Below are 23,714 nucleotides of genomic sequence, written 5' to 3'. Positions count from 1 at the left end.
TAGGCTAGTAGAAATATTATTTCAGCAGATTTGTTTTTTAGGTAAATAAATTTCTTTTTTTAGAAATAATGTTTTCTTTTCAGAGGAAAAATCTTCCATAATTAATTAATGTTTAATCACTAGAATTGTTTGAAGAGAAACACTTGGAATTGTTTTTTATTAGTTATTTTTTAAAGCACCGGAAGGTCACCATTTATAGCTTGGTTTGTGTGTATCACAACATAAAAAAAACATCAAATAGAAACTCCATTTAACACAAGATAAACTATGAGCATTTAAGGTTTGAATAACTTTTATCATTAACAGAAGACTACATTGAGTGTGTGTTCAAAAAAGTTCAGTTTTAGGTTTCATCAGCTTTTAAAATAGGACAAAGTTAGCCCTTACAATAAACGGAGAAAAAGAAGAATGTTCATAAAGAGAGCACTTACTCCTTGTTTTTTTATTTTGTCAAGTAGTGGTCACGAAAAGCAGTATTTCCTGGCTTCAACAGTGAAAACAGGCCGACTTCCCGCCTGACTGCACCTGTGTATTGTCCCCTTGGTGTCTGGTTCTCTTTATAAAAATCTTGGGCTTTTATCTCTTTAGGCGGCTTCCACGAACACTTTTGTTGTTAAATTTATTTTTATCCGGCCCCACTCCCATTGGCTAATTAATTTTTATTATTTTTCTCGTTTTGACCGGATGAGTGCATCGAGCCTATGTAGTGACGTGTTTTCACACTTTGTCTGTGACACCTGATGGGTATCCGGTTGAAAGTTTATGAATCCTCACAGATGAATATTAACACTGTTTTCCCCCAAACGTATTTATAACAAGAAAAAAACAAAACAAATGGGCGCTTCTACAGAAATTGAACTAAACTTTTTATTTTGTTTTGAACACTAACCAGAGACTTATGTTAAGTGTGGCAAAAGTGTTTGTTTTAGTTTAAATTCTGTAGAAGCCCTATAAATGCATGATGATTGTTCAGACTACTAATCTTTGCTCTTAATCCATTTTATAAATATTATTGCTGAACTGTAATGCACCATATGTCAAGAACCCCAGAAGTCCCAAACTGCTGAGATCCTCATGTCACATGACATCCTCATACGACCATGGCCAATCATAGTTATTGACATTTTCAGCCTTAATGGGATTAATTACCTCCTCCATTCAAAGTACTCCTTCATTCATAAACTAAGGGAATTCTCCAAGCAAGGAAGTCATTGATTTTATTAAGGAAATCTTTGAGGGCCAGAAAAGTTTATCAGTAACAATAGCTCACAGTTTAGCTCTCAGCATTTCAGAGATTTTGCTAAAACATGGAATTTTAAGCACATCACCTCTAGATACCCCCAATCAAATAGCATGGCAGGAGACTGCATTCAGACCATCAAAGCAACCATGAAGAAAGCTATACAGAGCAATCAGGACATAAGTTCCGATTGCTCAGTATAGCTTTTATTAGCCTATTTTGTCTTCAATCATGTTATCCCATCCCGGAGGAACTACTATTTAATTGTAAACTAATCAGCCATCTCCCTACAAAATGCACCAACTAAAATGCCGGAAAAAAGGAAATTCAGGATCGCCTACTACAGAAAATACAGCATGGTAAACATCTCCCTAATCTTAGTGCAGAACAACGGGTGCGAGTACAAGACCAGGACATGAAAAGATGGATTCCAGCGTTAATCAGACAAGCCTGCACTGAACCAGGATCCTGCATTGTTGAGGCCCAAAGAGGACAGGTTCTTTGCATCACAAGCATCTCAAGGAAGATGCCCACATTTCCAATATGATACAGACATTTCTGCATAATACACTCGCGCATCACACTCAGCTTACATCACCCAATATTCAAAACATACATCCGACAGAAACTCCCAACACACACATCAACATCTGCACTCCCTTTTGTAGAAACATACAAACCTACACATAAAGCAGAGTCCAACAACAGCAAACCACGAGATCAGGTCATGTTGTAACCCCTCCCCCACCCTAAAAGGTATGACCTGTAGAAAAGGTTCATACCTGAAATCCCTTTCAGCAAACTCTGCTTGAACATTCATTTCTTTAATGGAAGAGAGATGTTATGATATAGATTATCTAACCTTGTTTTGTCATGTAGCTGTATGAGTTGCGTCTCCTTGGGGAAAAATAAAAATGGCTCCCCTAGCTCAATGATGTCTCGTTATTTCTTTTCCTTATTCATATACTAACAAATATTTCAAAAAGATACAACAAAGTATAGTGTGGGAATTTTATTATTTTTTTAATCCATATGTCGCCTTCAGCAGTGCAAAAGGAGGTGATAAGTCAGCATTCTTGACTTTCTTGTAAACCCTTCACTCTCCCTCGTTTTTAGTCAGTCATCCTAGTTGACGCCCCCCCCTTCCAGCATTCCTATGAACTAAATGGCATTTTCAGCTGGCGAACATGTGTGTGTGTGCATGCGTCTCTGCTTCTCTCTCTCTCTCTCTCTCTCTCTCTCTCTCTCTCTCTCTCTCTCTATCTCTCTCTCTCTCTCTTTAGTATCTTTCCTTTTCTTAGCAGTCTTCAACATCATCGTCTTCCTTGTTCCCTTGCCTGATGGTGATTGGCTACTATAAGACGACCCCATCAGCCCCCTTTGTTTAGCGCTTTTTTCAAACAGTTCCAGAAAGATTTTTTTAGCGAAAGGAGGTTTTCTTTTGGAGCTCCGTCGTTGAGCCCCTCCTTGACGTATTTGTGTATTTTCTGCGCCTTTTGAGGGTAGAGAGCCCTCTTTTTTGGCTGCTTGAAATTGAGGTGTTCTGAGGACACCTCCTATTAAGAAAGCGAAAAGAATACGCTCTGTTGACGGTGCCCGTTGATATATTAATTCTCCTTACTTAGAACGTTGAACGAGTGACTCGTCAATATTTATTTATTCCTTCATTTCCCTTTTCGAAGTGAAGAAGAAGAAGAAGAAGAAGAAGAAGAAGAAGAAGAAGAAGAAGAAGAAGAAGAAGAAGAAGAAGCCTAACAACCTTTTCTGAGAAAAGGAATTTCAATTCGGACTCCATTTTTCGGGCGAGAGAGAGCCCAACTTTTAAACCTTGTGAAGAGTTCGTTTGTTTTGAAGAAAGGACGATAAAAGGACAGAGAAGAAGAAGAAAAAAACTTTGAGAACTCTGTTTCATGTTTTTTACTTTCAGACCTTTTTTCATGTAAGCCTTTCTTTTATTTTTAAGGGAAACGAGAACGCCTCCCCCCTCTTTGTGAAGTTTCATTTTGAGACTTCATTGTAAAATTATATTCCTTTCTTTTTTGTATTATTTTTAAAAATTATATTTGAACTCCTACTTTAGTTCTTTATATTATTTTTTCTGCTAGCTTGTTAATGTGGTATGGAAAACCTCATCAGTATGCCCTGTATTTATGAATTCAGATGATCGGTCATCTCCCTCCTAGTACTGTCCAATAAGTCTCCTGTGCGTCATGAGTAAGTTGCTGGAATCTGTGTTAAATACAGAAGTAGTCAATCATATAAGCAGACATAGCCTTCTTAGTGACATGCAATATGGTTTCCGTTCTGCTAGATCTACAGCAGATGTGCCCATGGTTAAATCTCATAGGATTAGCGAATCTCTCGATAAAGGCTTCCTTTCTAGGGCAATTGCTCTTGACATATGAAATGCCTTCGATAGGGTATGGCATAAACGCCTACTTCACAAGATTTCAAGCTACGGTATTGCTGAAAATGTCTTCTCAATTAGTAAATCCTTTCTTTCTGATAGGTTCATAAGAGTAGTGGTTGATGGGCAGAAATCGGAAGCCTACAGTATTAATGCTGGAGTTACTCAAGGGTTCATCCTGGGCCCAACTATCTTCCTGATCTACATCAATGATCTCACAAAACACATCATTAAATCATTCATAGACATTTATGCTGACGACACTACATCATGCTGGCCACACATGAAAGGCTGTAAATGACCAAGTTCTCTCTGATTCCTCCTCCTCTGATCTTGAGCATGTAGTACAATGGGGAAAGAGGTGGCTGGTTACTTTTAATGGATCTCAAACCAAGCTTCTATCTTTACATCATCAATGCTTTGATCCCCATCTGACATCAATTGAAATGAATGGCTCTCATCTTGGGGAGGCCTCATGTTTTGACAAGCTTCTGGGTTTGATTTTTACTCCTGTTCTGAAATGGAACATGTACATCAAATCTGTTGCCAAAGTCGCTGGAAAAATCGTGGGATCCTTCCACCAATCCAGTAGATATCTCACTGCTGATGCAATTCTCTATCTATATAAAAGCCAAGGATGGAGTACTGTTGTCATATCTGAGCAGGAGCTGCTAGAAGCAGCTTATTTTTTAACATTTTTTTTTGTACACATGGTAGTCACCACTTATCAAAGCCCGAAAGCCATTCGGGGATAAGGGTTATTGCGTGTACAGTAATCAATGGGATAATATCGTAGTAATCATTAGTAATGGAGATTTGATAAAGTGTCTTACTTAAGGGGGCGGTTTATCAGGAATTTGTTTATGTTGGACTTGAAGACATACAAGTTGTAGTCAGGTGGGAAACAGGCAAACAGAACAGAGTCTCATAGGCGTGAACTTCTAAGACAGAAGCTTTATTCATGGAATCTACATTTTGATTTAGGCACAGATAAAGAGTGGGGAAAGTTATTGACAGTGATTTCAGCTAGACGGGTGTTTTTCGTGAAATATTGGCGAGGGGGGGGGACCAGAGATTGGAGCTCAGACGAGCACTTGCCATGGAAATAACGATAAAACAAAGAGAGGCTCGCAACGTCTCTTCTGTGGGAGAGAGGTTGCAGGGAAGAGAAAAGGGCATTCCCCCACTAAGTCATGAAGTCTATTTTGAACAGAGTGCCTAAACCAAAACCCAGATTCCATAAACAAAGCTTCTTTCTTAGAACTGCATGCCTGTGGAACTCTCTTTTGTTTGCCTGTTTTCCATCTGACTATAATTTGGTTGTCTTCAACAACATAAACAAATTCTTGATGAACCATCCTCTTAAGTAATCCAATTTACCAAATTTCCACTACTAATGATTACTATACTATCCAATTGACTACTGCACACTCAATAAGCCTTGTCCTCGAGTGGCCTCCGAGCCTTGATAAGTGGTGACCCCTATGTAAAAAAAATGTTTTACCATTGCTTTTGGGAAGCAAAAAGCAATCTGCCATTCACTTTTCCCAAATAAACTGTGGACTTTTTCAACTTTAATTCAGGGTCTTGTATTTGTTCTTTCTTTCCTTTTCTTTGTGTTGTTGCATTACTATTTTCTTTTACTCCGTTTTTTAGTACATGTTTCTCAACAAAGTCGAATTTTGATAACGACCCCAACATCCCAACGTTTTGCTTTTTGCTGTCCTGCCGGCATAAGACATTTTTCTTTAAATTCTCTAAATTTTGCTTTTTGAATATTGATATCCCTCCTCTACATTTTGCTTTTTGCGTTTTCCGGTCCTGTGCGTTTACAAACAGCAAACGACATTTTTCTTTTAAATCCTTCAGCTTTCCTTTTTGTTTCCAAGTCTCGAACTTCACAAGAAATTCCTTTTTTAAATGCACAACACTTTATCATTGAATTCCCTCATCTTATGCATTTATGAACTGCATAAGATATTTCAGTTTTAAATTATAGCCTTTGCTAATGACCGGCAGCATGGTTGGGACACTATTTTTTTCCCAGGACCTATTAGTATAGTCGTTTTTTTTCTATTGTTAGGATTTCCTCTTAATTAAAATTTAAATTTTAAAGACCCATTCAGTCCAAAGTGACAGGTTGGTTTGTTTCCCATACATTTTGTTTTATTAAATGTCATATTTAAATGTTTTATTTGTGTAAGCTGACCTTTGCCATATTCATATTTGCACTGCAACCCACCATATTTTTCCGTACTTTTTTGAATGACATCCTTCCCTTTCTTTCATTAGGACGCCATCTTGAATTCTCCATTTTTGAAACGCAAATTCTAAAGATTTTTTTTGCACACTTACATTTTTTCGTCTTGCTTTTTCACTTCTAATAAGTTTATTATTTTCTAAGGTAAATTTTTAGATTAGGTCCACCTCTGGGTGTGTCAGAAATTTCGTGAAAAATAGTGAATAATTCCACCCCGTCTTTCTAAGCTTATAACTCCTCGAAAAATGTAATTCAAGCCCTAATTTCTTTTTCAATTAAAGGAGCAAGAACCAAAGTTCCATTTAAAAAAAAAAAACAACAAAAAAACAAACAACGTGGTTTTTTTTTAAAAAGGTTTTAAACTTCGGACTTTACAGGTAAATTTCTAAAAAACACTACTTTTTTTGTTTTAAATTTGAATATATTATTTATTGACCTTTTCTCTTCAATTTGTGATATATAACACTTTGGTGAGTAAATTAATTATTTACTTTTTAATAGACATTTCAAAATGGGAGGCGTGAATTATTCGACACCCTGTCTTTCCAAGCTTATAACTACTCGAAACATGTAATTCAAGCCCTAATTCTTTTTTCAATTAAAGGAGCAAGGACCAAGGTTTCATTAAAAAGAAAAAACAAAAGAAAAAACAAACAACGTGGTTAAAAAAAAGGTTTTAAACTTCGAACTTTACATGTAAATTTCTAAAAAACACTACTTTTTTTTGTTTTAAATTTAAATATATTGTTTATTGACCTTTTCTCTTCAATTTGTGATATATATAACACTTTGGTGAGTAAATTAGTAAATTAATTATTTACTTTTTAATAGACACTTGAAAATGGGGGGGGGGCGTGAATTAAAAAAAACGTTTGTCTAAAATATTATATTCTGTTTATTGGAAAGAGCATAGAATTTCACATTGACCCTGAAAATATCGTAAAAATAGAATCAATAGAAAAATTTTGATAGATTTTTAAAGTTTAAAAATTGAAAAATATTGAGTTCGTAAAATTCATTACTGTTTAAAAAAAAAAAAAAATTCTATTACTTTTAAAAGAACTTTAATAGTTTATTTTGGAAGTATAATCCATAAAGAAAATAAACAACCCACTTTTAAAAGAGAAATTACGAGTTTTTTTCATATTTTATTCGCAGTTTCGTGTTAAGGGTGTCAAAAATTCCTACAAAAATTCTGATACATCTAGTCCACCTCCACAATTTTCTTTTAAATGACGACTATGCTGAATACGGAAATCGCATTGAAATTTTACAGAAATAAGTAGTTATCGAGATATAAAAAGTTGTTTATACATTGTATTCTTTGGCGGCCATCTTTGTTACACGCGCGCGCCATAAACAAATCTACGCGCGTAACAAAGATGGCCGCCAAAGAATACAATGTATAAAATAACTTTTTATATCTCGATAACTACTTATTTCTGCAAAATTTCAATGCGATTTCCGTATTCAGCATAGTCGAAAACCTATCAGTCGTCATTTAAAAGAAAATTGTGGGGGTGGACCTAATCTAAAAAAATACCTTTTCTAATTATCGTACTTTTTGTTATAATATAATTTCATTGGTTAAATTTAGCCTATTCTTTTACTTGTTGTGTTTGTTGAATTACGTAACATGTCTGCATTTTAGTGAGCTGGTATATTAGTTTTGTGGCACATGGGTTTTACGATATTGTAAATTTTTTATTTGCCTTCAGTCAGTTTGGTTTTAAATTGAAAGTTTCTTAAGAGACATTTTCTCTCATATAATTTTATATATATTCACGATAAATTTATTTCTTTACAGTGAATTTATTTTCCCATAGTCTTAGGAAATTAGGTTTAAGAAGAAAGAGGTTTCCTGGGAGATATTTTTCTTCCCAGTAAATTGTGTCCATTAGTTTAACGAACAATTTATTCTTCCTTGTTAATTCGCTTATGCTCAAGTCATAATGTCTTTGGTTTTAAGAAAGCTTTAAAAAAGAAATTGGTCTCATAAAAGATAATTTCTTCTCGAGTACAATTTTGTATCTGGAAATATTTTCTCCTGGGAAAATTTGTACTGGGAGATTAACAAGAAATTTATTTCTCCCTCGGTGTTTTAATTCCAGTATTGTTTTGTATTTAGAGGGTTTGTTTCTCCTTTTACTTCCCAAGTCATAGTGCTTTCTTTCAAGAAAAGGTTAAAAGAAATATTTCTTTCATTTGTTTACCAACTGCTGCATTTGCAGTTAAGTGTTTAGTTTGTTGTGAGACCTTCCACGTGGGACCGTCGTGCCCCCGGACTTGAGGTTAGTTTTCTTTTGAGTTTTGATTCTGACCATAGGTTAAGATAAAATGCCTTCTCAGGTTATTTTATTTTTCCCAACCGACGAAATTACTGTTCGGTATTTAATTATTTAAAGTTCCCCTCGTGGCATTAACATCAGACTTAGCGTTAGTTTTCCTTGACATTGGTTCTGTTCATAGTCAGAAAAAAGAAAAAGATTTATGCAGCATTTTTCTGTGAAAAATATATTTGTCCTCAGTCTTGAAGGATAATTTTTTTTCTCTGAAATAAGTTTCATTTGTCCCAATCTAGAGTGCTTCTTTGGGAACTGGATTCTTTCCCACATTAATACGGCCTAGTGTGTCTCGTGGGTGGACAAGTAGATAATTTTAATTTGTAGATTAATTTTTAAATTTTTGTCAAACACAAACATTAGTTTTAATACGCACTTATGTAGTTTGCTGTGTAGCCTTGGTAGTTAACAATTTTGGCAAGCACTGTTCTGTGATATTCAATTATTTCTTTTTAGCTAGAATTTTAAGAAGCTTCATCATGTCAAGTGTGTCATCATTCAGCAAGCTTGTGAGTTTGTGACAGCTTGCTATTGACAATATTTTCCTGGTGCTGAACGTATTGAAATCTGAGACAGATGCGTCTAGATATATTTTCTGTGACATGAAACCTAAGATTAATGTGTGGCTTTCTTCTGTTTCGGTTCTATCCGGTCAGATTTATACTTGCTTCTCTGCTGAGAATGCAGACCCTTCTTTTATAGATGAGGACTCTGCTAATGTAAGTGTATTCTTGGCAGGAGTTTTGGGATGTCTAGCCTTTTTAACAAGTGATAAGCTGGACAATTGTTACGACATTCCTCTTGGGTTATGCCTGTCAAGGTTTCTACTCCTGAGCCAGAAGGTCAAGTTGCTGAGACCTATCCACTAAGTACTGGAAAGTTCGGCTTAGTGAAGGTCTCGTCTATTGTGAAATTTGATTCTCCTAAATGGCAGCTTGCTATTTATATTGTTAGGAAAAATTTGTATTTGTTTGACGTCTGTAGGGATTCCAGTCTTGTCCCTGATTTGTTGAGTATGGAGACCTGGAATTTTAGACATTTTATTGGAGAATTTAGGTGTGAGTTGGACAGAGGCATTGTGCCTATTGATAAAGCAGGCAGTTTCAATTGTCTAAGCAATCTACTGATAATGAGGGAGACTGCTTGAATTTAGGGAGTAGCCAAGATGACAACGTCCTGTTATCTTCATGTGTTAATGTGCATGTTATTTGGAATAGGAACTGGAGTTTACCTTGTCACAACTCCTTCCCAGAACAAGTACTGAATGACACTAGTAGTTTTAAAGTACTTACTGTAAGTACTGCATTTGGTGCAGGTATGCACCTTTGGAATGAATGTCACTCTGAAAGTTTGGGGTTAAGGAGATACTATTTTGGCGAGAGTTTAGCAAACTCAAGCTGCACTGGATGTTTTCAGTAGACTGTTAGATTTGGTGGTGTTTCTTGGCTACCTGTGTAGCTCAGCCCCTCAAAAAATCTGCAAGAGTCCAGATTATGTTATATAGAAGTCTTCTGTTGAATTATGTTAAAATGAAAATGAAACTTCTCCTTTCCAGCTAACTTTTCCGGCATTGCAGTTAGTTTCGGTGATTAAGGCCCTTTTAAGTCGTATTACTTATTTGAGGATGTGCCTCAATATTGTTAGGGCTTATGTAGCCCAAAATGATTTTGCTTTCAGATTCTCCACTGGGTGCAAAATGTCTATTTTTCAATTATAGTTTTAGAGTGATGGAGAAGAGGTCCCCAATGCTGGTACCTAAAAATTTGGATCTCTCGTTCGGGATGAATGGTGGATCTCTGAGTTTCAGAAGCTTAGGTACCTTTGAAAAATTTGCCAAGCCTGGCTTGTCTGGTTCGACATGTGGAGCTCGACTGGCTTTTGAAATGGGGTTTTCTCTGCTCGGTTTATGCAGGAAATATGTTTTGATTTTATGTGGTTTAAAAGCCTGGGGTAGCTTCCTTAATCAAAACTTTCACGTTGGTCCCACTCCTATTTATGGAGTAGATATGACCGGCCTATTGTGGATCCAGGAAATCTGTCTTGTGTTTGTTCTCGTCTTTCATCTTTTAAAGATTATTATGGAACTTTAGCTTGGTTGGAAATTAGTCTTTATTGTCCATGTATAGTGATATTCCTGCAAATAACTAAGTAGTTTTAGATTAAGAAAAAAAAAAGTTAATTATTTTAAGTTTAATATTAGCTTAATACCCCATTTCCTGGGTGAAGTAATATTAGGAAATTTAGTTTGATTTCATTTTACAAAACTTTTCTGTTCCAAGAATTTTTTTTTTCTTGTAGGGAGAGTGTTGGAATTTTATTTATTTTTTTTATCAATGTCGCCTTCAGCATTGCAAAGGGAGGTGGTAGGTCAGCATTCTTGACTTTCTTGTCAATCTTTCACTCTCCTTCGTTTTTGGTCAGTCATTTTAGTTGACGCCTTGACTTTTCATGCAACCCCAGTTCATTCAGCAGTTGTATGAACTTGTTGCGGACCAGGATATAATAATCCTAACTCGCTTCAAAAGAAAATAATGAAATGAATGGAAGGAAGGAAAAAAAAAACTCAATTGCTGAATAAAATAAACATGTTGTTTATTTTCTGTTGAAAATAAATGGTTTAGGTGAAACACGTGTTCAGTTCAGTTGTTGACGGCTACGCGTGTGGAAAAAGAGGAATAAAGTAGGGGAAAGAGAAATGGCAGTCCAGCATGTAGAAAAAGAAAGAGAGAGAGGGTTGACCTCAGTAAAACCGCGCATGCATGGTAGCAGTCGTTCACGTCGAAGTGTCTTCAGGCCACAAGCTGTGGACGCAAACTTGTCTGGTTGACGAACCAAGGCAAAAGGGAAGAAAGAGGAAGTTGAATGTTGTTGTTGACTTTTATATCGGGGTCAGTGTTTTGACTGCGCATGTCTGGATTTCACTTAAAAGGAAGTGACGTCACCAATGTGTGCATATTTGCACATGCGAGCATGTATGTGTGTGTATGTGGATGTGTATATACGTGCATGTGTGTGCGTATGTGCGTGTGTACATGTGGGTGTGTGTATGTGAGTAAAAAAACATGTTCGAACAAACTAAATAGCACTTTCAGCTGGCGAACATGTGTGTGCATGCGTCTCTCTCTCTCTCTCTCTCTCTCTCTCTCTCTCTCTTCCTATTTAGTACCTTTCCTTTTCTTAGCAGTCTTCAGCATCATCATCTTCCTCGTTCCCTTGCTTGATGGTGATTGGCTACTATAGGATGACCCCATCAGCCCCCTTTGTTTAGCGCTTTTTTTCAAACAGTTCCAGAAAGATTCTTTTAGAAAAAGGAGATTTTCTTTCGGAGCTTCGTCGTTGAGCAACTCTTCAACTTATTTTTGTATTTTCTGCACCTTTTGAGGGTAGAGAACCCCCTTTTTTTGCTGTTTTAAATTGAGGTGTTCTGAGGACACCTCCTATTAAAGAAGTGAAAGGAATACGCTCTGTTGACGGTGCCCGTTGACATTATATTATTTTTCCTTACTTAGAACGTTGAACGAGTGACTCGTCAGCATTTATTTATTTATTCCCCTTTCAAAGAATAGTTTACTGAAGAAGAAGAAGAAGAAGAAGAAGAAGAAGCCTGACAACCTTTTCTGAGAAAAGGAATTTCAATTCGGACTCCATTTTTCAGGCGAGAGGGAGCCCAACTTTTAAACCTTGTAAAGGTTTCATTTGTTTTGAAGAAAGGACGATATAAGAAGTAAAATAAAAGCTTAAAAAAACTTTTTTTTTTTTTTTACAAGGTAGTCACCACTTATCAAGGCCCGGAAGCCACTCGGGGATAAAGGTTATTGCGTGTACAGTACATTAGTATTGGAGATTTGATAAAGTGCCTTATTTAAGGGGGTGATTTATCAGGAACTTTTTATGTTGGACTTGAAGACATCCAGGTTGTAGTCAGGTGGGAAACAGGCAAACGAAACAGAGTTCCACAGGCGTTCACTTCTAAGAAAGAAGCTTTGTTCATGTAATCTACGTTTTGGTTTTGGCCCAGATAAAAAGTGGGGAAAATTTTTCACAGTGTTTTAAGCTAGACGGGTGTTTATCGTGAAAGATTGGCGAGGGGGGACCAGAGATTGGAGCTCAGACGAGCACTTGCCATGGAAGTAATGCTAAAACAAAGACAGGCTCGCAACGTCTCTTCTGCGGGAGAGAGGTTGCAGGGAAGAGAAAAGGGCATCCCACACTAAGTCACGAAGCCTCTTTTGTATTCTGTTAAGGCAGGATAGGCTGTTTTTAGTAGCTCCTGCCCAGATGTGCCAGCAGTACTCCATCCTTGGACGTACTTGGCTTTTATATAGATAGAGAATTGCATCAGTAGTGAGATATCTTTTGGAGCGGTAGAAGGATCCTGCCATTTTTCCAGCGACCTTGGCAACAGACTTAATGTACGTGTTCCATTTCAGGTCAGGAGTAAAGGTCAAGCCCAGAAGCTTATCAAATCATAGAGCTTCCCCTAGACGAGAGCCATCCATTTCAATTGATGCCAGATGAGGATCAGAGCATTGATGATGTAAATATAGGAGCTTCGTTTTAGATGCATTAAAAGTAACCAGTCACCTCTTCCCCCACTTTAACATGCGCTCAAGATCAGAGGAGAGAGAATCAGAGAAACTTTGTCATTTACGGCCTTTGATGTGTTGCCATAGATGGTCGTGTCATCAGCATAGATGTCAACGAATGATTTAAGTATGTGTTTTGGGAGATCATTGATGTAGATCAGGAAGAGAGTTGGGCCCAGGATGAACCTCTGAGGGACTCCAGCATTAATACTGAGGGCCTCTGATTTCTGCCCATCAACCACTACTCTTATGAGCCTATCAGAGAGAAATGATTTAATGATTGAGAAAACATTTCCAGTTATACCGTAGCTGGAAATCTTGTGAAGTAGGCGTTTATGCCATACCTTATTGAAGGCCTTTGATATGTCAAGAGCAATTGCCCTAGAAAGGAAGCCTTTGTCCAGAGATTCACTAATCCTATGAGATATAACCATAGACACATCTGCTGTAGATCTTGCAGAACGGAAACCATATTGCATGTCACCAAAAAGGTTATTTCTGCTGAGGTGGTTGACTACTTCTCTATCTAATATGGATTCCAGCAACTTACTCATGACGCACAGGAGATTATTGGTCTGTACTGAGAGGGAGATGACTTATCACCTGAATTCCTTAATACAGCGCATACTGATGAGGTTTTCCAGCGTGTTGGGGAGCCATTCTCCTTAAGGCAACGCTTAACAGTTTTGTAAATATGGGGGCAAGTTCTGGTTGGAGCTTTTTCAGCACTATAACTGGAATGCCGTCAGGGCCAGTTGCTTTACTGGAATCAAGGTTCTTGATTAGCATGGCGACCTCACGCACAGATATTTGAGAATTCTTTGTTTCATGTTTTTTACTTTCAGACCTTTTTTCATGTAAGCCTTTCTTTTATTTTTAAGGGAAACGAGAACGCCTCCCCCCTCTTTGTGAAGTTTCATTTTGAGACTTCATTGTAAAATTATATTCCTTCCTTTTTTGTATTATTTTTTAAAAATTATATTTGAACTCTTATTTTAGTTCTTTATATTATTTTTTAAAAATTATATTTGAACTCCTACTTTAGTTCTTTATATTATTTTCTGCCTTTGTAGATCTTACATTCTTGTAATTACCAAAAGATGTCACTAGTAGCATATCATTGAAAATCAACATAGCGTCCAGTTTTTCTCTGATAGAATTTGTGATAATATTTCATTTTTTTAAATAAAAAAAATTACTTGATCGATTTACGTAATTTTTGGAACATGACATCTTCGTGCGGTGATAGGTACATACATCATAAAGATTTGTAAAGATTTTTCTTGAAAAAAAATTTTCTTTTAGGTCCAATTATAGACAAGCACCCATTTTTCCCAACAAAGTCGAATTTTGATAACGACCCCAAAATTCTGACAGTAGAGTTCTATAACAAAAGGAATAGGGTGAATATTAAAATTGTTTTCTCCATAACGTATATATATAAAGAAAATAAACAAATTGATATTTCTACAGAAATTGAATCAAACTTTTTATCTTATTTTGAACATTAAGCTAAGATTTATGTTTAGTTCAACAAAAGTCCGTATGTTTCGGTTCAAATTCTGTAGAAGCACTTAGAAATATATAATGTGTTTGGATTATTCTGACTGCTATTCTTATCTTTTTTGTTGATCCGTCATTTTTGTTTTGTTTTGTTTTGTTTTGTTTTCACTGAGCACGTGTGTCATTCAATAATAAAAGAAATGGATGCATATTACAAATTTTATTTTATTTTTACCCGAGACGTATACACGAAACTAACTTTTAAAAAGGTACTTCTACATAATTTGAGCCGATATTTTTAATCTTTTATAAACGGAACAAAGAGACAATAAAATAAATGAAATTTGTTGTTAAAACATTGTAAGTATTAAAACTTTGTGGGCTATTACGAAGAAGTGAGTAAAGTAATATAATAATTTATACTGACGTGATCTACAGTGGGGAATGTAATAGAGTCTAAGTTCGTAGTTATGTATTTGATATGCATTCCGATATTTGTATATTCTGCAAACACAATTGGGATGAATGATCAGATGAAAAGGAAAGCGAGGAAGCATACTAGAATTGTTTTTGGAATATTAGCATTTTTAAATAGACACAATATTTGTTTAGTGTTCGGCTAGAATAATCTAATATTCGAAAAATAGGATTGATGTCAACCAGTCAGAACATAGCAAAAATAAATTTATAATCCCGTGGAAATGTTCTGTCCTACTAAGGAAAATATAATGGAATAACAGAATAAAACAATAACCGTTTCAGCCTTGAAAAGTATACAATGAAGGAGAATTCCCAGGGATTAATAAGAGAGTGGAAGTAGATATTTTAAAAAGTGATTGAAAATTACGCCCATTTCCTCTAGGTATGACTAATTTGTGAATGCCAGGTTAATCAGAACCTATGTAGGAAATTATGTAATTGATAATTGATGTAATGATAGGTGGCCAAGGTCTGGTGTGGACGTGTGTTAAAAGCACACAGATGTCTTAGCATAAAACTGTGCTTCTCCCAGACAAATCACCCTCACATGCACGTTGTGACCACTGCCATGCAGACGGGGCTCTGATGAACGGCGAATGCCCTGCACTGTATAACTGGACCTCCACTGGACCAAAGGCTAAGGGTGAGGTAACCCTGACAGAAACCTCCAGAGAAGCTTAGGCACTGTCAGCTGCGGCATACATGACCCACCAGCGTGTGGTGTATGCTCAGGTGCCCAGCAACCTAAGTCCCAGTCATGGATCAAATGGCATGATGGGTGGAGAAGGCTCCCGTAAGCCGTGATGAAGGCAATCTCTCTAGGAGAAGGAAAACCCTGATATAAAACCTGCGGCGACTGCTGCTTCCAATAATGTTGACTTGCTCTTCTTTTTGATTCAATGTGGCAGTTGTTTAGAGAGTGGGATTGTCTCAGTGCAAAGTCTTTCCTCACTGTAAAAAGCTTCAAGCACAGGCATTACTTGATATGCAATGGAATACCCACTTTGCAATCAGTGTGTATCTTGATAACAAAAGGGCTGGTTGTAGCCTGAAACTGCAAACGGACATTTAATGAGGACTGATGCAGATATGGGCGTGAATGGTAATAAAGGCTCTGGAACTTCCAGGGTCTGGCCCCAGGGCACCACAGCTTGGACCCGGTCATCAGTGGATGTGCTGAACTATAGAAGGTTTATATAGGTGACCGTCTGGCATGTGCTGCTAGTTGCGCTCATGTTTGTGTCATTTGAGCCAGAGATATATTAAGCAATGGCAATACTCAAGAACGAGTTGCTGCCATCATGTAATTGATAAAAAAGTGACTGCTAGTTTCTGGAAATGTATAATTCATTGACAGAGATTGTGATTGTATTGTAATTATATTCAGCGCCTGTTTTTATAGTTCTATGATGTTCGAATTTAGAGGGGAAAAATCGACTTTACCTACTATATAATAAAATTATTGCAGAAATTCCCCTCTGAACTCAAATACCATAGGTTTGCAACACTATATGCCACATATAAACTTATTATGTCTACATTATAAGCCACTATCTTATGAAACTTTAGAACGCCATTTTAGACACATTTAGTCGTTATAATAAAATCTTACATTTCATCCTAAGAGCAACACCATCACAATCACAACATCTTTTGATGTGGTAGTTCCTATTTTTCCCTCTAAATCCAAAGTCCTCTTACTGCCCTCACTCATCATTGTGACTAGATATACACCTTATAACTATTTTTTCTTGACATCTTTCATAACTGGTTCTTACACTCATATACGTATCATTACCTTTCCAGTTATCGATTACAAAATAATAATTTCTCCCTTCAAAATATCCAGCCTTTTTCACTAGCTGATAACTGAGAGATCTAGTATTTGGGAATACACATCTTAAATCAAAAAACGAATGTGTCAGACCTTCACAAACATGGCGTCTCTCTCTATACACAAAGTAATCGTTTTCCAAATATTAAACCAACATCAACAAATATTAACCGCTCATATTCGTGAATTTACATAATAATACCCTTACCGCTACCTGCACAGACAGTGTCACCACGAAACTAACCCCCTTAAAAAAACATCCCTGATACAAACATAATTAACAATTAGAGTAAGCATTGTTTTTTTTTCATACTTGAATTCTCCTTACCAGACAATTAACACTGCTATTTTCTTTGTTTTTTCTTCACACAGTTAACTATATTGCTTGACTCTAACATTTAATCATAACCGTAGATGCTATTTTTTTGTAGTTGGATTTGTAACGGGTCGTTCACTTTTCCATGTTTTTTTTTACTTAGAATTCGTTCCCATACCCAGTCTAAATAAATACAATCCCTGGCAAAAAAAAAAATAACAGTTAAGTTAGCATTGTTTCTTTTTTCCTATTTAGATTTTCCTTACCAGACACTCAACAATGCTATTTTCTTTCTTTTTTCTTTACACAGTTAACTATATTACATATAACATTCAATCATAAATCGTAAATTGACATTTTATGTACTTAAAACTCTCCTTATGCGTGATTTTAGAGCCTTTAAACAGCCTACTACTTTGCAAAGTGTGTGCATGAGTTTGTATGTACATGTGTATCCATGTGTTTGTGTGCGTGTGTGTGTTTGTGTTTATTTTTGTGTGTGCATTTTTTCTGTGTGTGTGAGTTTGTTTGTGCATGTGCGTCTGTATGTTTTTGCATTCGTACATGTGTGTGTGTTTGTGTTTTTTGTGTGTGTATGTGTTTCTTGCATGTGTGTGTTTTTGCGCATTTGTTTGTGTTTTTGCACTGTTGTGTGCGCATGTTTGTTTGCATGTGTTTGCATGTATGTGTGTGCGTCAGTGTGTGCGTGTGTGTGTGTGTGTGTGTGCATGCTTGTGTTTTTTGTGTGTGCATGTGTGTTTTCTTGTGTTTGCGTGTGTTTTTTAATGTGTTCTCCCATATGTGTTTACATTTGTGTTTGTGGATGCATGTGTTTTTTCCCCATGTGAGTGTTTTCTTGTTTGTGCTTCTGTGTGTGTGTGTTTCTTTCTCTGTGTGTGTGCATGTATGTGTGTGTGTTCATATATTCCTGAGATACAAGCCATCTAATACTTGCATTAACCAGATTCAGGCACAGCAATGTATGGCCGGGCGAGTACAGCTAGTTTAATTATATTTATAGATATATACAGATTATATATATGGATAGATGTTTCTATAATGTATCGCCATTAATAATTAAACATCTATTAAAAGAACATAATTTAATTTTAGACACACTATAGAATACATCTTCTATAATAATTAATACATATAATCAGTCAATAAATTACATAACAAGAATACACTTATTTCATTTCAGCTACACATATATATTTGAATTATAACAGACATATTTGTTTCAAAATATGTTCTGAATTGCATCATATCTTTTTAAATATATTAACGGCTATATGACGTTATAAAAAAACCTTACCCTCTTTCACAACACTATGCCCTCCCCATTTTGTTGAATTTCAAACGAACTTTTCCGTTTCTGAAATGGAACAGGGTCATACATTTCATTACACTAAAAATGTATTTTCAAATATTTGTACTGGTGTTTTGTTTTCTTAATTTCATTCATCCAGAGGAAGTCTCATAATAAAGATGAAACGCTGATGAACACATAACTTGGATTGTTTCTTTTTTATTTTATAGATGTATAGACAATAAAATATCTTTTTTTGTTTTTACAGATGAAGAGTTGCGTCATTTTTCCAAACAGAAGCTGACACCCAATGCTGATACTTCAAAAATACTGAACAAACCCCCCCCAAAAAAAAACGTCATCAACGAATTGCCTTAAAGCAGTGTTTTTCTTTGTAAGATTGATATCAATACAGGAAATGGATGTGATTTCTTTAATTGACAATTGTGAAGACAACAGTTTCAATAAAAAAGCCTTTAGCTTTGATCTTTATCATTCCTCTCTCTTTGAGAATCATACCCCTGAGCAGCTGCAGAACAATGATGCAGACAAGCAAGTACCCATGAAGACACCAAGCACAGACCATACATCCGATAAACCATTCAAATGTAACCTTTGTAACGTTACATTTTCGCGTAGTTCAAGTCTTAAAATGCACGATCGAGTACACTCTGGTCAAAAACCATACAGCTGCACAATATGTGGAGTGGCTTTCTCTCGTGCATCAACTTTGAAAGTTCATAACCGTGTCCACACTGGCGAACGTCCTTACTTATGTGAAATGTGTGGTGTAGAATTCTCTCGTAGTTCCAGTTTAAAAACCCACCAACGCATCCATTCTGGAGAAAAACCTTATACTTGCAGTCTTTGTGGTGTCAAATTTTCAAGAAATTCAAGTCTCAAGGTGCATACACGTGTACACACTGGACAAAAACCATTTATCTGTGTTGAATGTGGGATGAAATTCTCACGGCGATATAGCCTTAAAATGCATACACGCATCCATTCTGGGGTGAAACCATTTGTATGTTCAATTTGTAATAAAGCCTTCACACGCAATTCACGTTTAAAGACACATCAAACATCTTCCCATCCAAACGAAATGGTCGTTAATGACCAAGAAAGCTTAATGAATTCAAAACAATGCTATAAATATCCGATTTGTCAAACTGGTTTTTCAAAAAATCAGCATTTAGAAAATCACCAGCAAAAGATCCACGTTGAAGAGAAGATGTTAAAATGTAACTTGTGCGATGCTGCTTTCTATGATGATGCTCATCTTGAAAAACATTCAAGTGTCCATACAGATTCTCATCCATCCTTGACAGTTGATTCTGCTAACCATTGTCCACCTTGTTCACCATCCTTGCAATTTTCCTGTGATTGTTGTCAGGAAGCGTTCATACTTGAGTCAGACTTAAATTCTCATAAAGTCATTCACCATTTGCATACACTGACCACAGTTAAAAATGATATCAAACCAAATGTTGATATGTCGGCTACCAAAATAGATATTGCCAAAATGCGATGCAAAACAAATGTTGATATTTTTTATTAAGGATTCTAATCTTTTTTTTATTATTAAGGATCCAACTATTTTTATTAAAGATCCAAATCTTATTTATTCAGGATTCAACTTTTTCTTTTCAAAGAATGAACAAAGGATTTATTTGTTATTCGTTGCTTTAATATTTCCTCCAAGTCAGTGCCATATTGAAATCACTCTGAATGAAATTAAATCATAAGGCCAAAATATTCTGTTTAACAAAGATTTTACTCTAAATTGGCACACACACACGCGCGCGCGCACGCACACACGCACAAACAACGTGCGCATACACACACACACACACATATGCATAAGACAAATTGATTGATATCTCTATCATATCTCTTGCTCAAGGGGGTTTGAAGAGATGACAATTTTTATAAAATAATTACAAAATTCAAAAATCTGTATTTCTTTTGTTTCTGCATTAAAAAGTTACATATATAAATAGCTTAAAGCTCTTAAAAAATTTTAACAAATCCTGCGTGATTTTTTTAAACTTAAAAGTTAAATGAAAATTGAATTAAGCATGATCTTTAAGAGATCATGCAACAATTTTGTTCTAAATTTAACAAATCATAATTATTGCCTTAGATACGATGCGTAAAACAAGATGTGTCAAACTTGAACAAAGTCTGTTATCCTTTGTCTCTGTTGGTTTCTCATTAAATGACCTTCACTCTACATAATTATAAACAAGCTATAAAAACATATTTCCACAGAAGTCATCACCTGATGATTACAATAAAGCATAAAACTAATCTTGTAAAATGAATTCTTTCCCCTCCCACTCTCTTTTTCTCTTTATCCTTTTCTCTCGCTATCTCTTTGTAAAGAAAATCTGCAATAAAATGTTCACATGAGTTAAATACATGTTTTTGCTATTGTCATAAAGTTCTATCTTTAAAGATATTGATCCCTTTTTATGTATAATTGCCTGTTCTCATGATTCTGCTCAGTTTCGAAATTGGGAAGTTGATTATTATTTTGTCATGTATAAAGTATGCCAAGAGATTATGAAATATTTTGAAATTAATTAAATTTTTTCTCTATAACTGTCTATATATATATATATATATATATATATATATATATATATATATATATATATATATATATATATATATATATATATATACATATATATATATATATATATATATATATATATATATATATATATATATATATATATATAAGATGCAAAATGATAGAACATTGCTATCGTTATAAAATACTATGGAAGTGTTAACATTTTATGGTCAAGAAATTATACTTATTTGTTGATTTTGAAAGTATATATATATATATATATATATATATATATATATATATATATATATATATATATATATATATATAATTTAAAGGAGATTAGAATAATAGTCTAAAGAGCTAAGTGTATTTTAATGTAATAGTGAAATTACTAGTTTAATTAAAATACAGGAAATGCTCGTTGTAATTTAGATATATAATAAGCTCGATAGTTAAATGTCCTAGAGCTAATTCAATATTAAGTAATGTGATTTATTATTTAAAAATTTAAAAAAAATTTTTAAATTTAAAAATCAAATTTTAATTAAATTAAAAATCAGTTTCATAAGAAGGAACAACAACAAAGTCAATTATCTGTACGATCGTTTCGGAAATCTGTGCTTTTTATTTGTGGTATACATGAAGTTACGTAGAACAATTATACATAGTTTTTTTGGTAAGCACGGTCTCCTCATCAGCAAATTTAGGAGGATTTCTATTGAATTGAAAAGACACCAAAAATAAACCTAACATTAAAAGTAAGGCAAATGAATCTGAAAAAATTGAAATAAAAGGTTTGGATTTAAAATTTATAAGAAAATTAGTATAGGTTAGAGATAGAAATTAGTAGAAAAAATATATTTTTTTTTGAATTTACATAATAAATTTGATTTAAAAATATATAGAGATAGTTACCTTTTAGTTTTTCTTTTTTTGAAATCAGGAACTATGTTTAAAGTAGTCATTTAGATGTTTGCTATAGCTTTTTATTTTATTGAATGATGAATTTTAAAAGGGCGACGCTCGTGCAGTAAATTGTTTCCGTTAGCGTATTTTGATTTAAAGACGCTACAGTTAGTATATATAGAGAGAATATTTATTTTGCAAGTTTTTAAGGGGAGATAATTGTCATGTGTTATTGGCTTTATTTATTATTTGATTTACGAGTCTAAGGGCGGTAATTGGTCTAAGTTGATTTATTAAAAAAAAAAAAAAAAATTGTAATCTATTTTTACTAATGAGTAATTTTTAATGATTTAAGGTGGTTTATATTTATCAAATTTAAACCAACGTTTATGATTACATGATAGAAGCTTTAATAAATCAACTTAGACCAATTACCGCCCTTAGACTCGTAAATCAAATAATAAATAAAGCCAATAACACATGACAATTATCTCCCCTTAAAAACTTGCAAAATAAATATTCTCTCTATATATACTAACTGTAGCGTCTTTAAATCAAAATACGCTAACGGAAACAATTTACTGCACGAGCGTCGCCCTTTTAAAATTCATCATTCAATAAAATAAAAAGCTATAGCAAACATCTAAATGACTACTTTAAACATAGTTCCTGATTTCAAAAAAAGAAAAACTAAAAGGTAACTATCTCTATATATTTTTAAATCAAATTTATTATGTAAATTCAAAAAAAAAAATATATTTTTTCTACTAATTTCTATCTCTAACCTATACTAATTTTCTTATAAATTTTAAATCCAAACCTTTTATTTCAATTTTTCAGATTCATCTGCCTTACTTTTAATGCTAGGTTTATTTTTGGTGTCTTTTCAATTCAATAGAAATCCTCCTAAATTTGCTGATGAGGAGACCGTGCTTACCAAAAAAACTATGTATAATTGTTCTACGTGACTTCATGTATACCACAAATAAAAAGCACAGATTTCCGAAACGATCGTACAGATAATTGACTTTGTTGTTGTTCCTTCTTATGAAACTGATTTTTAATTTAATTAAAATTTGATTTTTAAATTTTAAAATTTTTTAAAAAATTTTTAAATTATAAATCACATTACTTAATATATATATATATATATATATATATATATATATATATATATATATATATATATATATATATATATATATATATATATGTGTGTATATATATATATATGCTCCTATATGGTTGATTAATATAGAAAACTGATCACATATAATGATAGAAAATGTATCGAGACACAGGAATGGGTATGTTTGATCTGGCATAATGATGATTCATTAAAATTGTGGGGTCTGCGTACGCGCCTGGTCCACAAAGTATGCAAATAAAAAATTTAAAAATGAAAAAAAAAAAAAAACGTTTACAAGTGTTCTTGATATAGATGTACATAAGAATATTTTGATAAGTATGTTTTAACTTAAATAGGGATGGTATAATAAAATTGTGAGGTCTGCGTTCGCACCTGGCCTCCATAGAATGGAAATAAGCATAAACATTAATAAAGACTGTTCATATCTATCTGCGTAAGTATACTTTGATAATTATGTTTCAGTTTGAAGAAATATGGTATAATAAAATTATGAGGTGTTCGTTTGCGCCTGACCTCCATAGAATGGAAATATGTCACAAAGTTTAACAAGGTTTTTTAATATAGATCCACAGAATATTGTGATAAGTGTTTCAGTGTGAACAGGTATGGTATAATAAATTATGGGTTTTATCTATTTTATTTTTACTTTCATCATATTTTGTTTTGGTTTTGATACCCCCAAATTCGAAGCTATCTCTTTACAACCCTATCTTTTCATAACCTATCATACTTTCATAAATCAGTGTCCACTTTCTGTAGGCTGTTTTTTAACCCAGTCAACGATGGGTACTTTTGCT

At 34.4% G+C, this 23,714-nt stretch overlaps 1 protein-coding gene across 3 annotated transcripts in view; it reads left to right on the top strand.

The window, feature by feature from the left end:
* Positions 1 to 20,684, top strand: part of LOC145277854 (uncharacterized) — a 59,910-nt gene extending 39,226 nt beyond the window's left edge. For all 3 annotated transcript variants that reach the window (XM_080129803.1, XM_080129801.1, XM_080129802.1), the window contains one exon: positions 18,546 to 20,684. In XM_080129803.1, the coding sequence (XP_079985929.1) occupies positions 18,696 to 19,835 (1,140 nt within the window). In that variant the 5' untranslated portion in view covers positions 18,546 to 18,695 and the 3' untranslated portion in view covers positions 19,836 to 20,684. The remainder of the gene's footprint in view (positions 1 to 18,545) is intronic.
* The last annotated feature ends 3,030 nt before the right edge of the window (positions 20,685 to 23,714 follow it).

The sequence above is a fragment of the Euprymna scolopes genome, chromosome 6, assembly GCF_053919585.1.
Source record: "Euprymna scolopes isolate OS-2025 chromosome 6, ASM5391958v1, whole genome shotgun sequence".
NCBI lineage: Eukaryota > Metazoa > Mollusca > Cephalopoda > Sepiida > Sepiolidae > Euprymna > Euprymna scolopes.
This window is presented reverse-complemented; position numbering and strand designations above follow the sequence as displayed.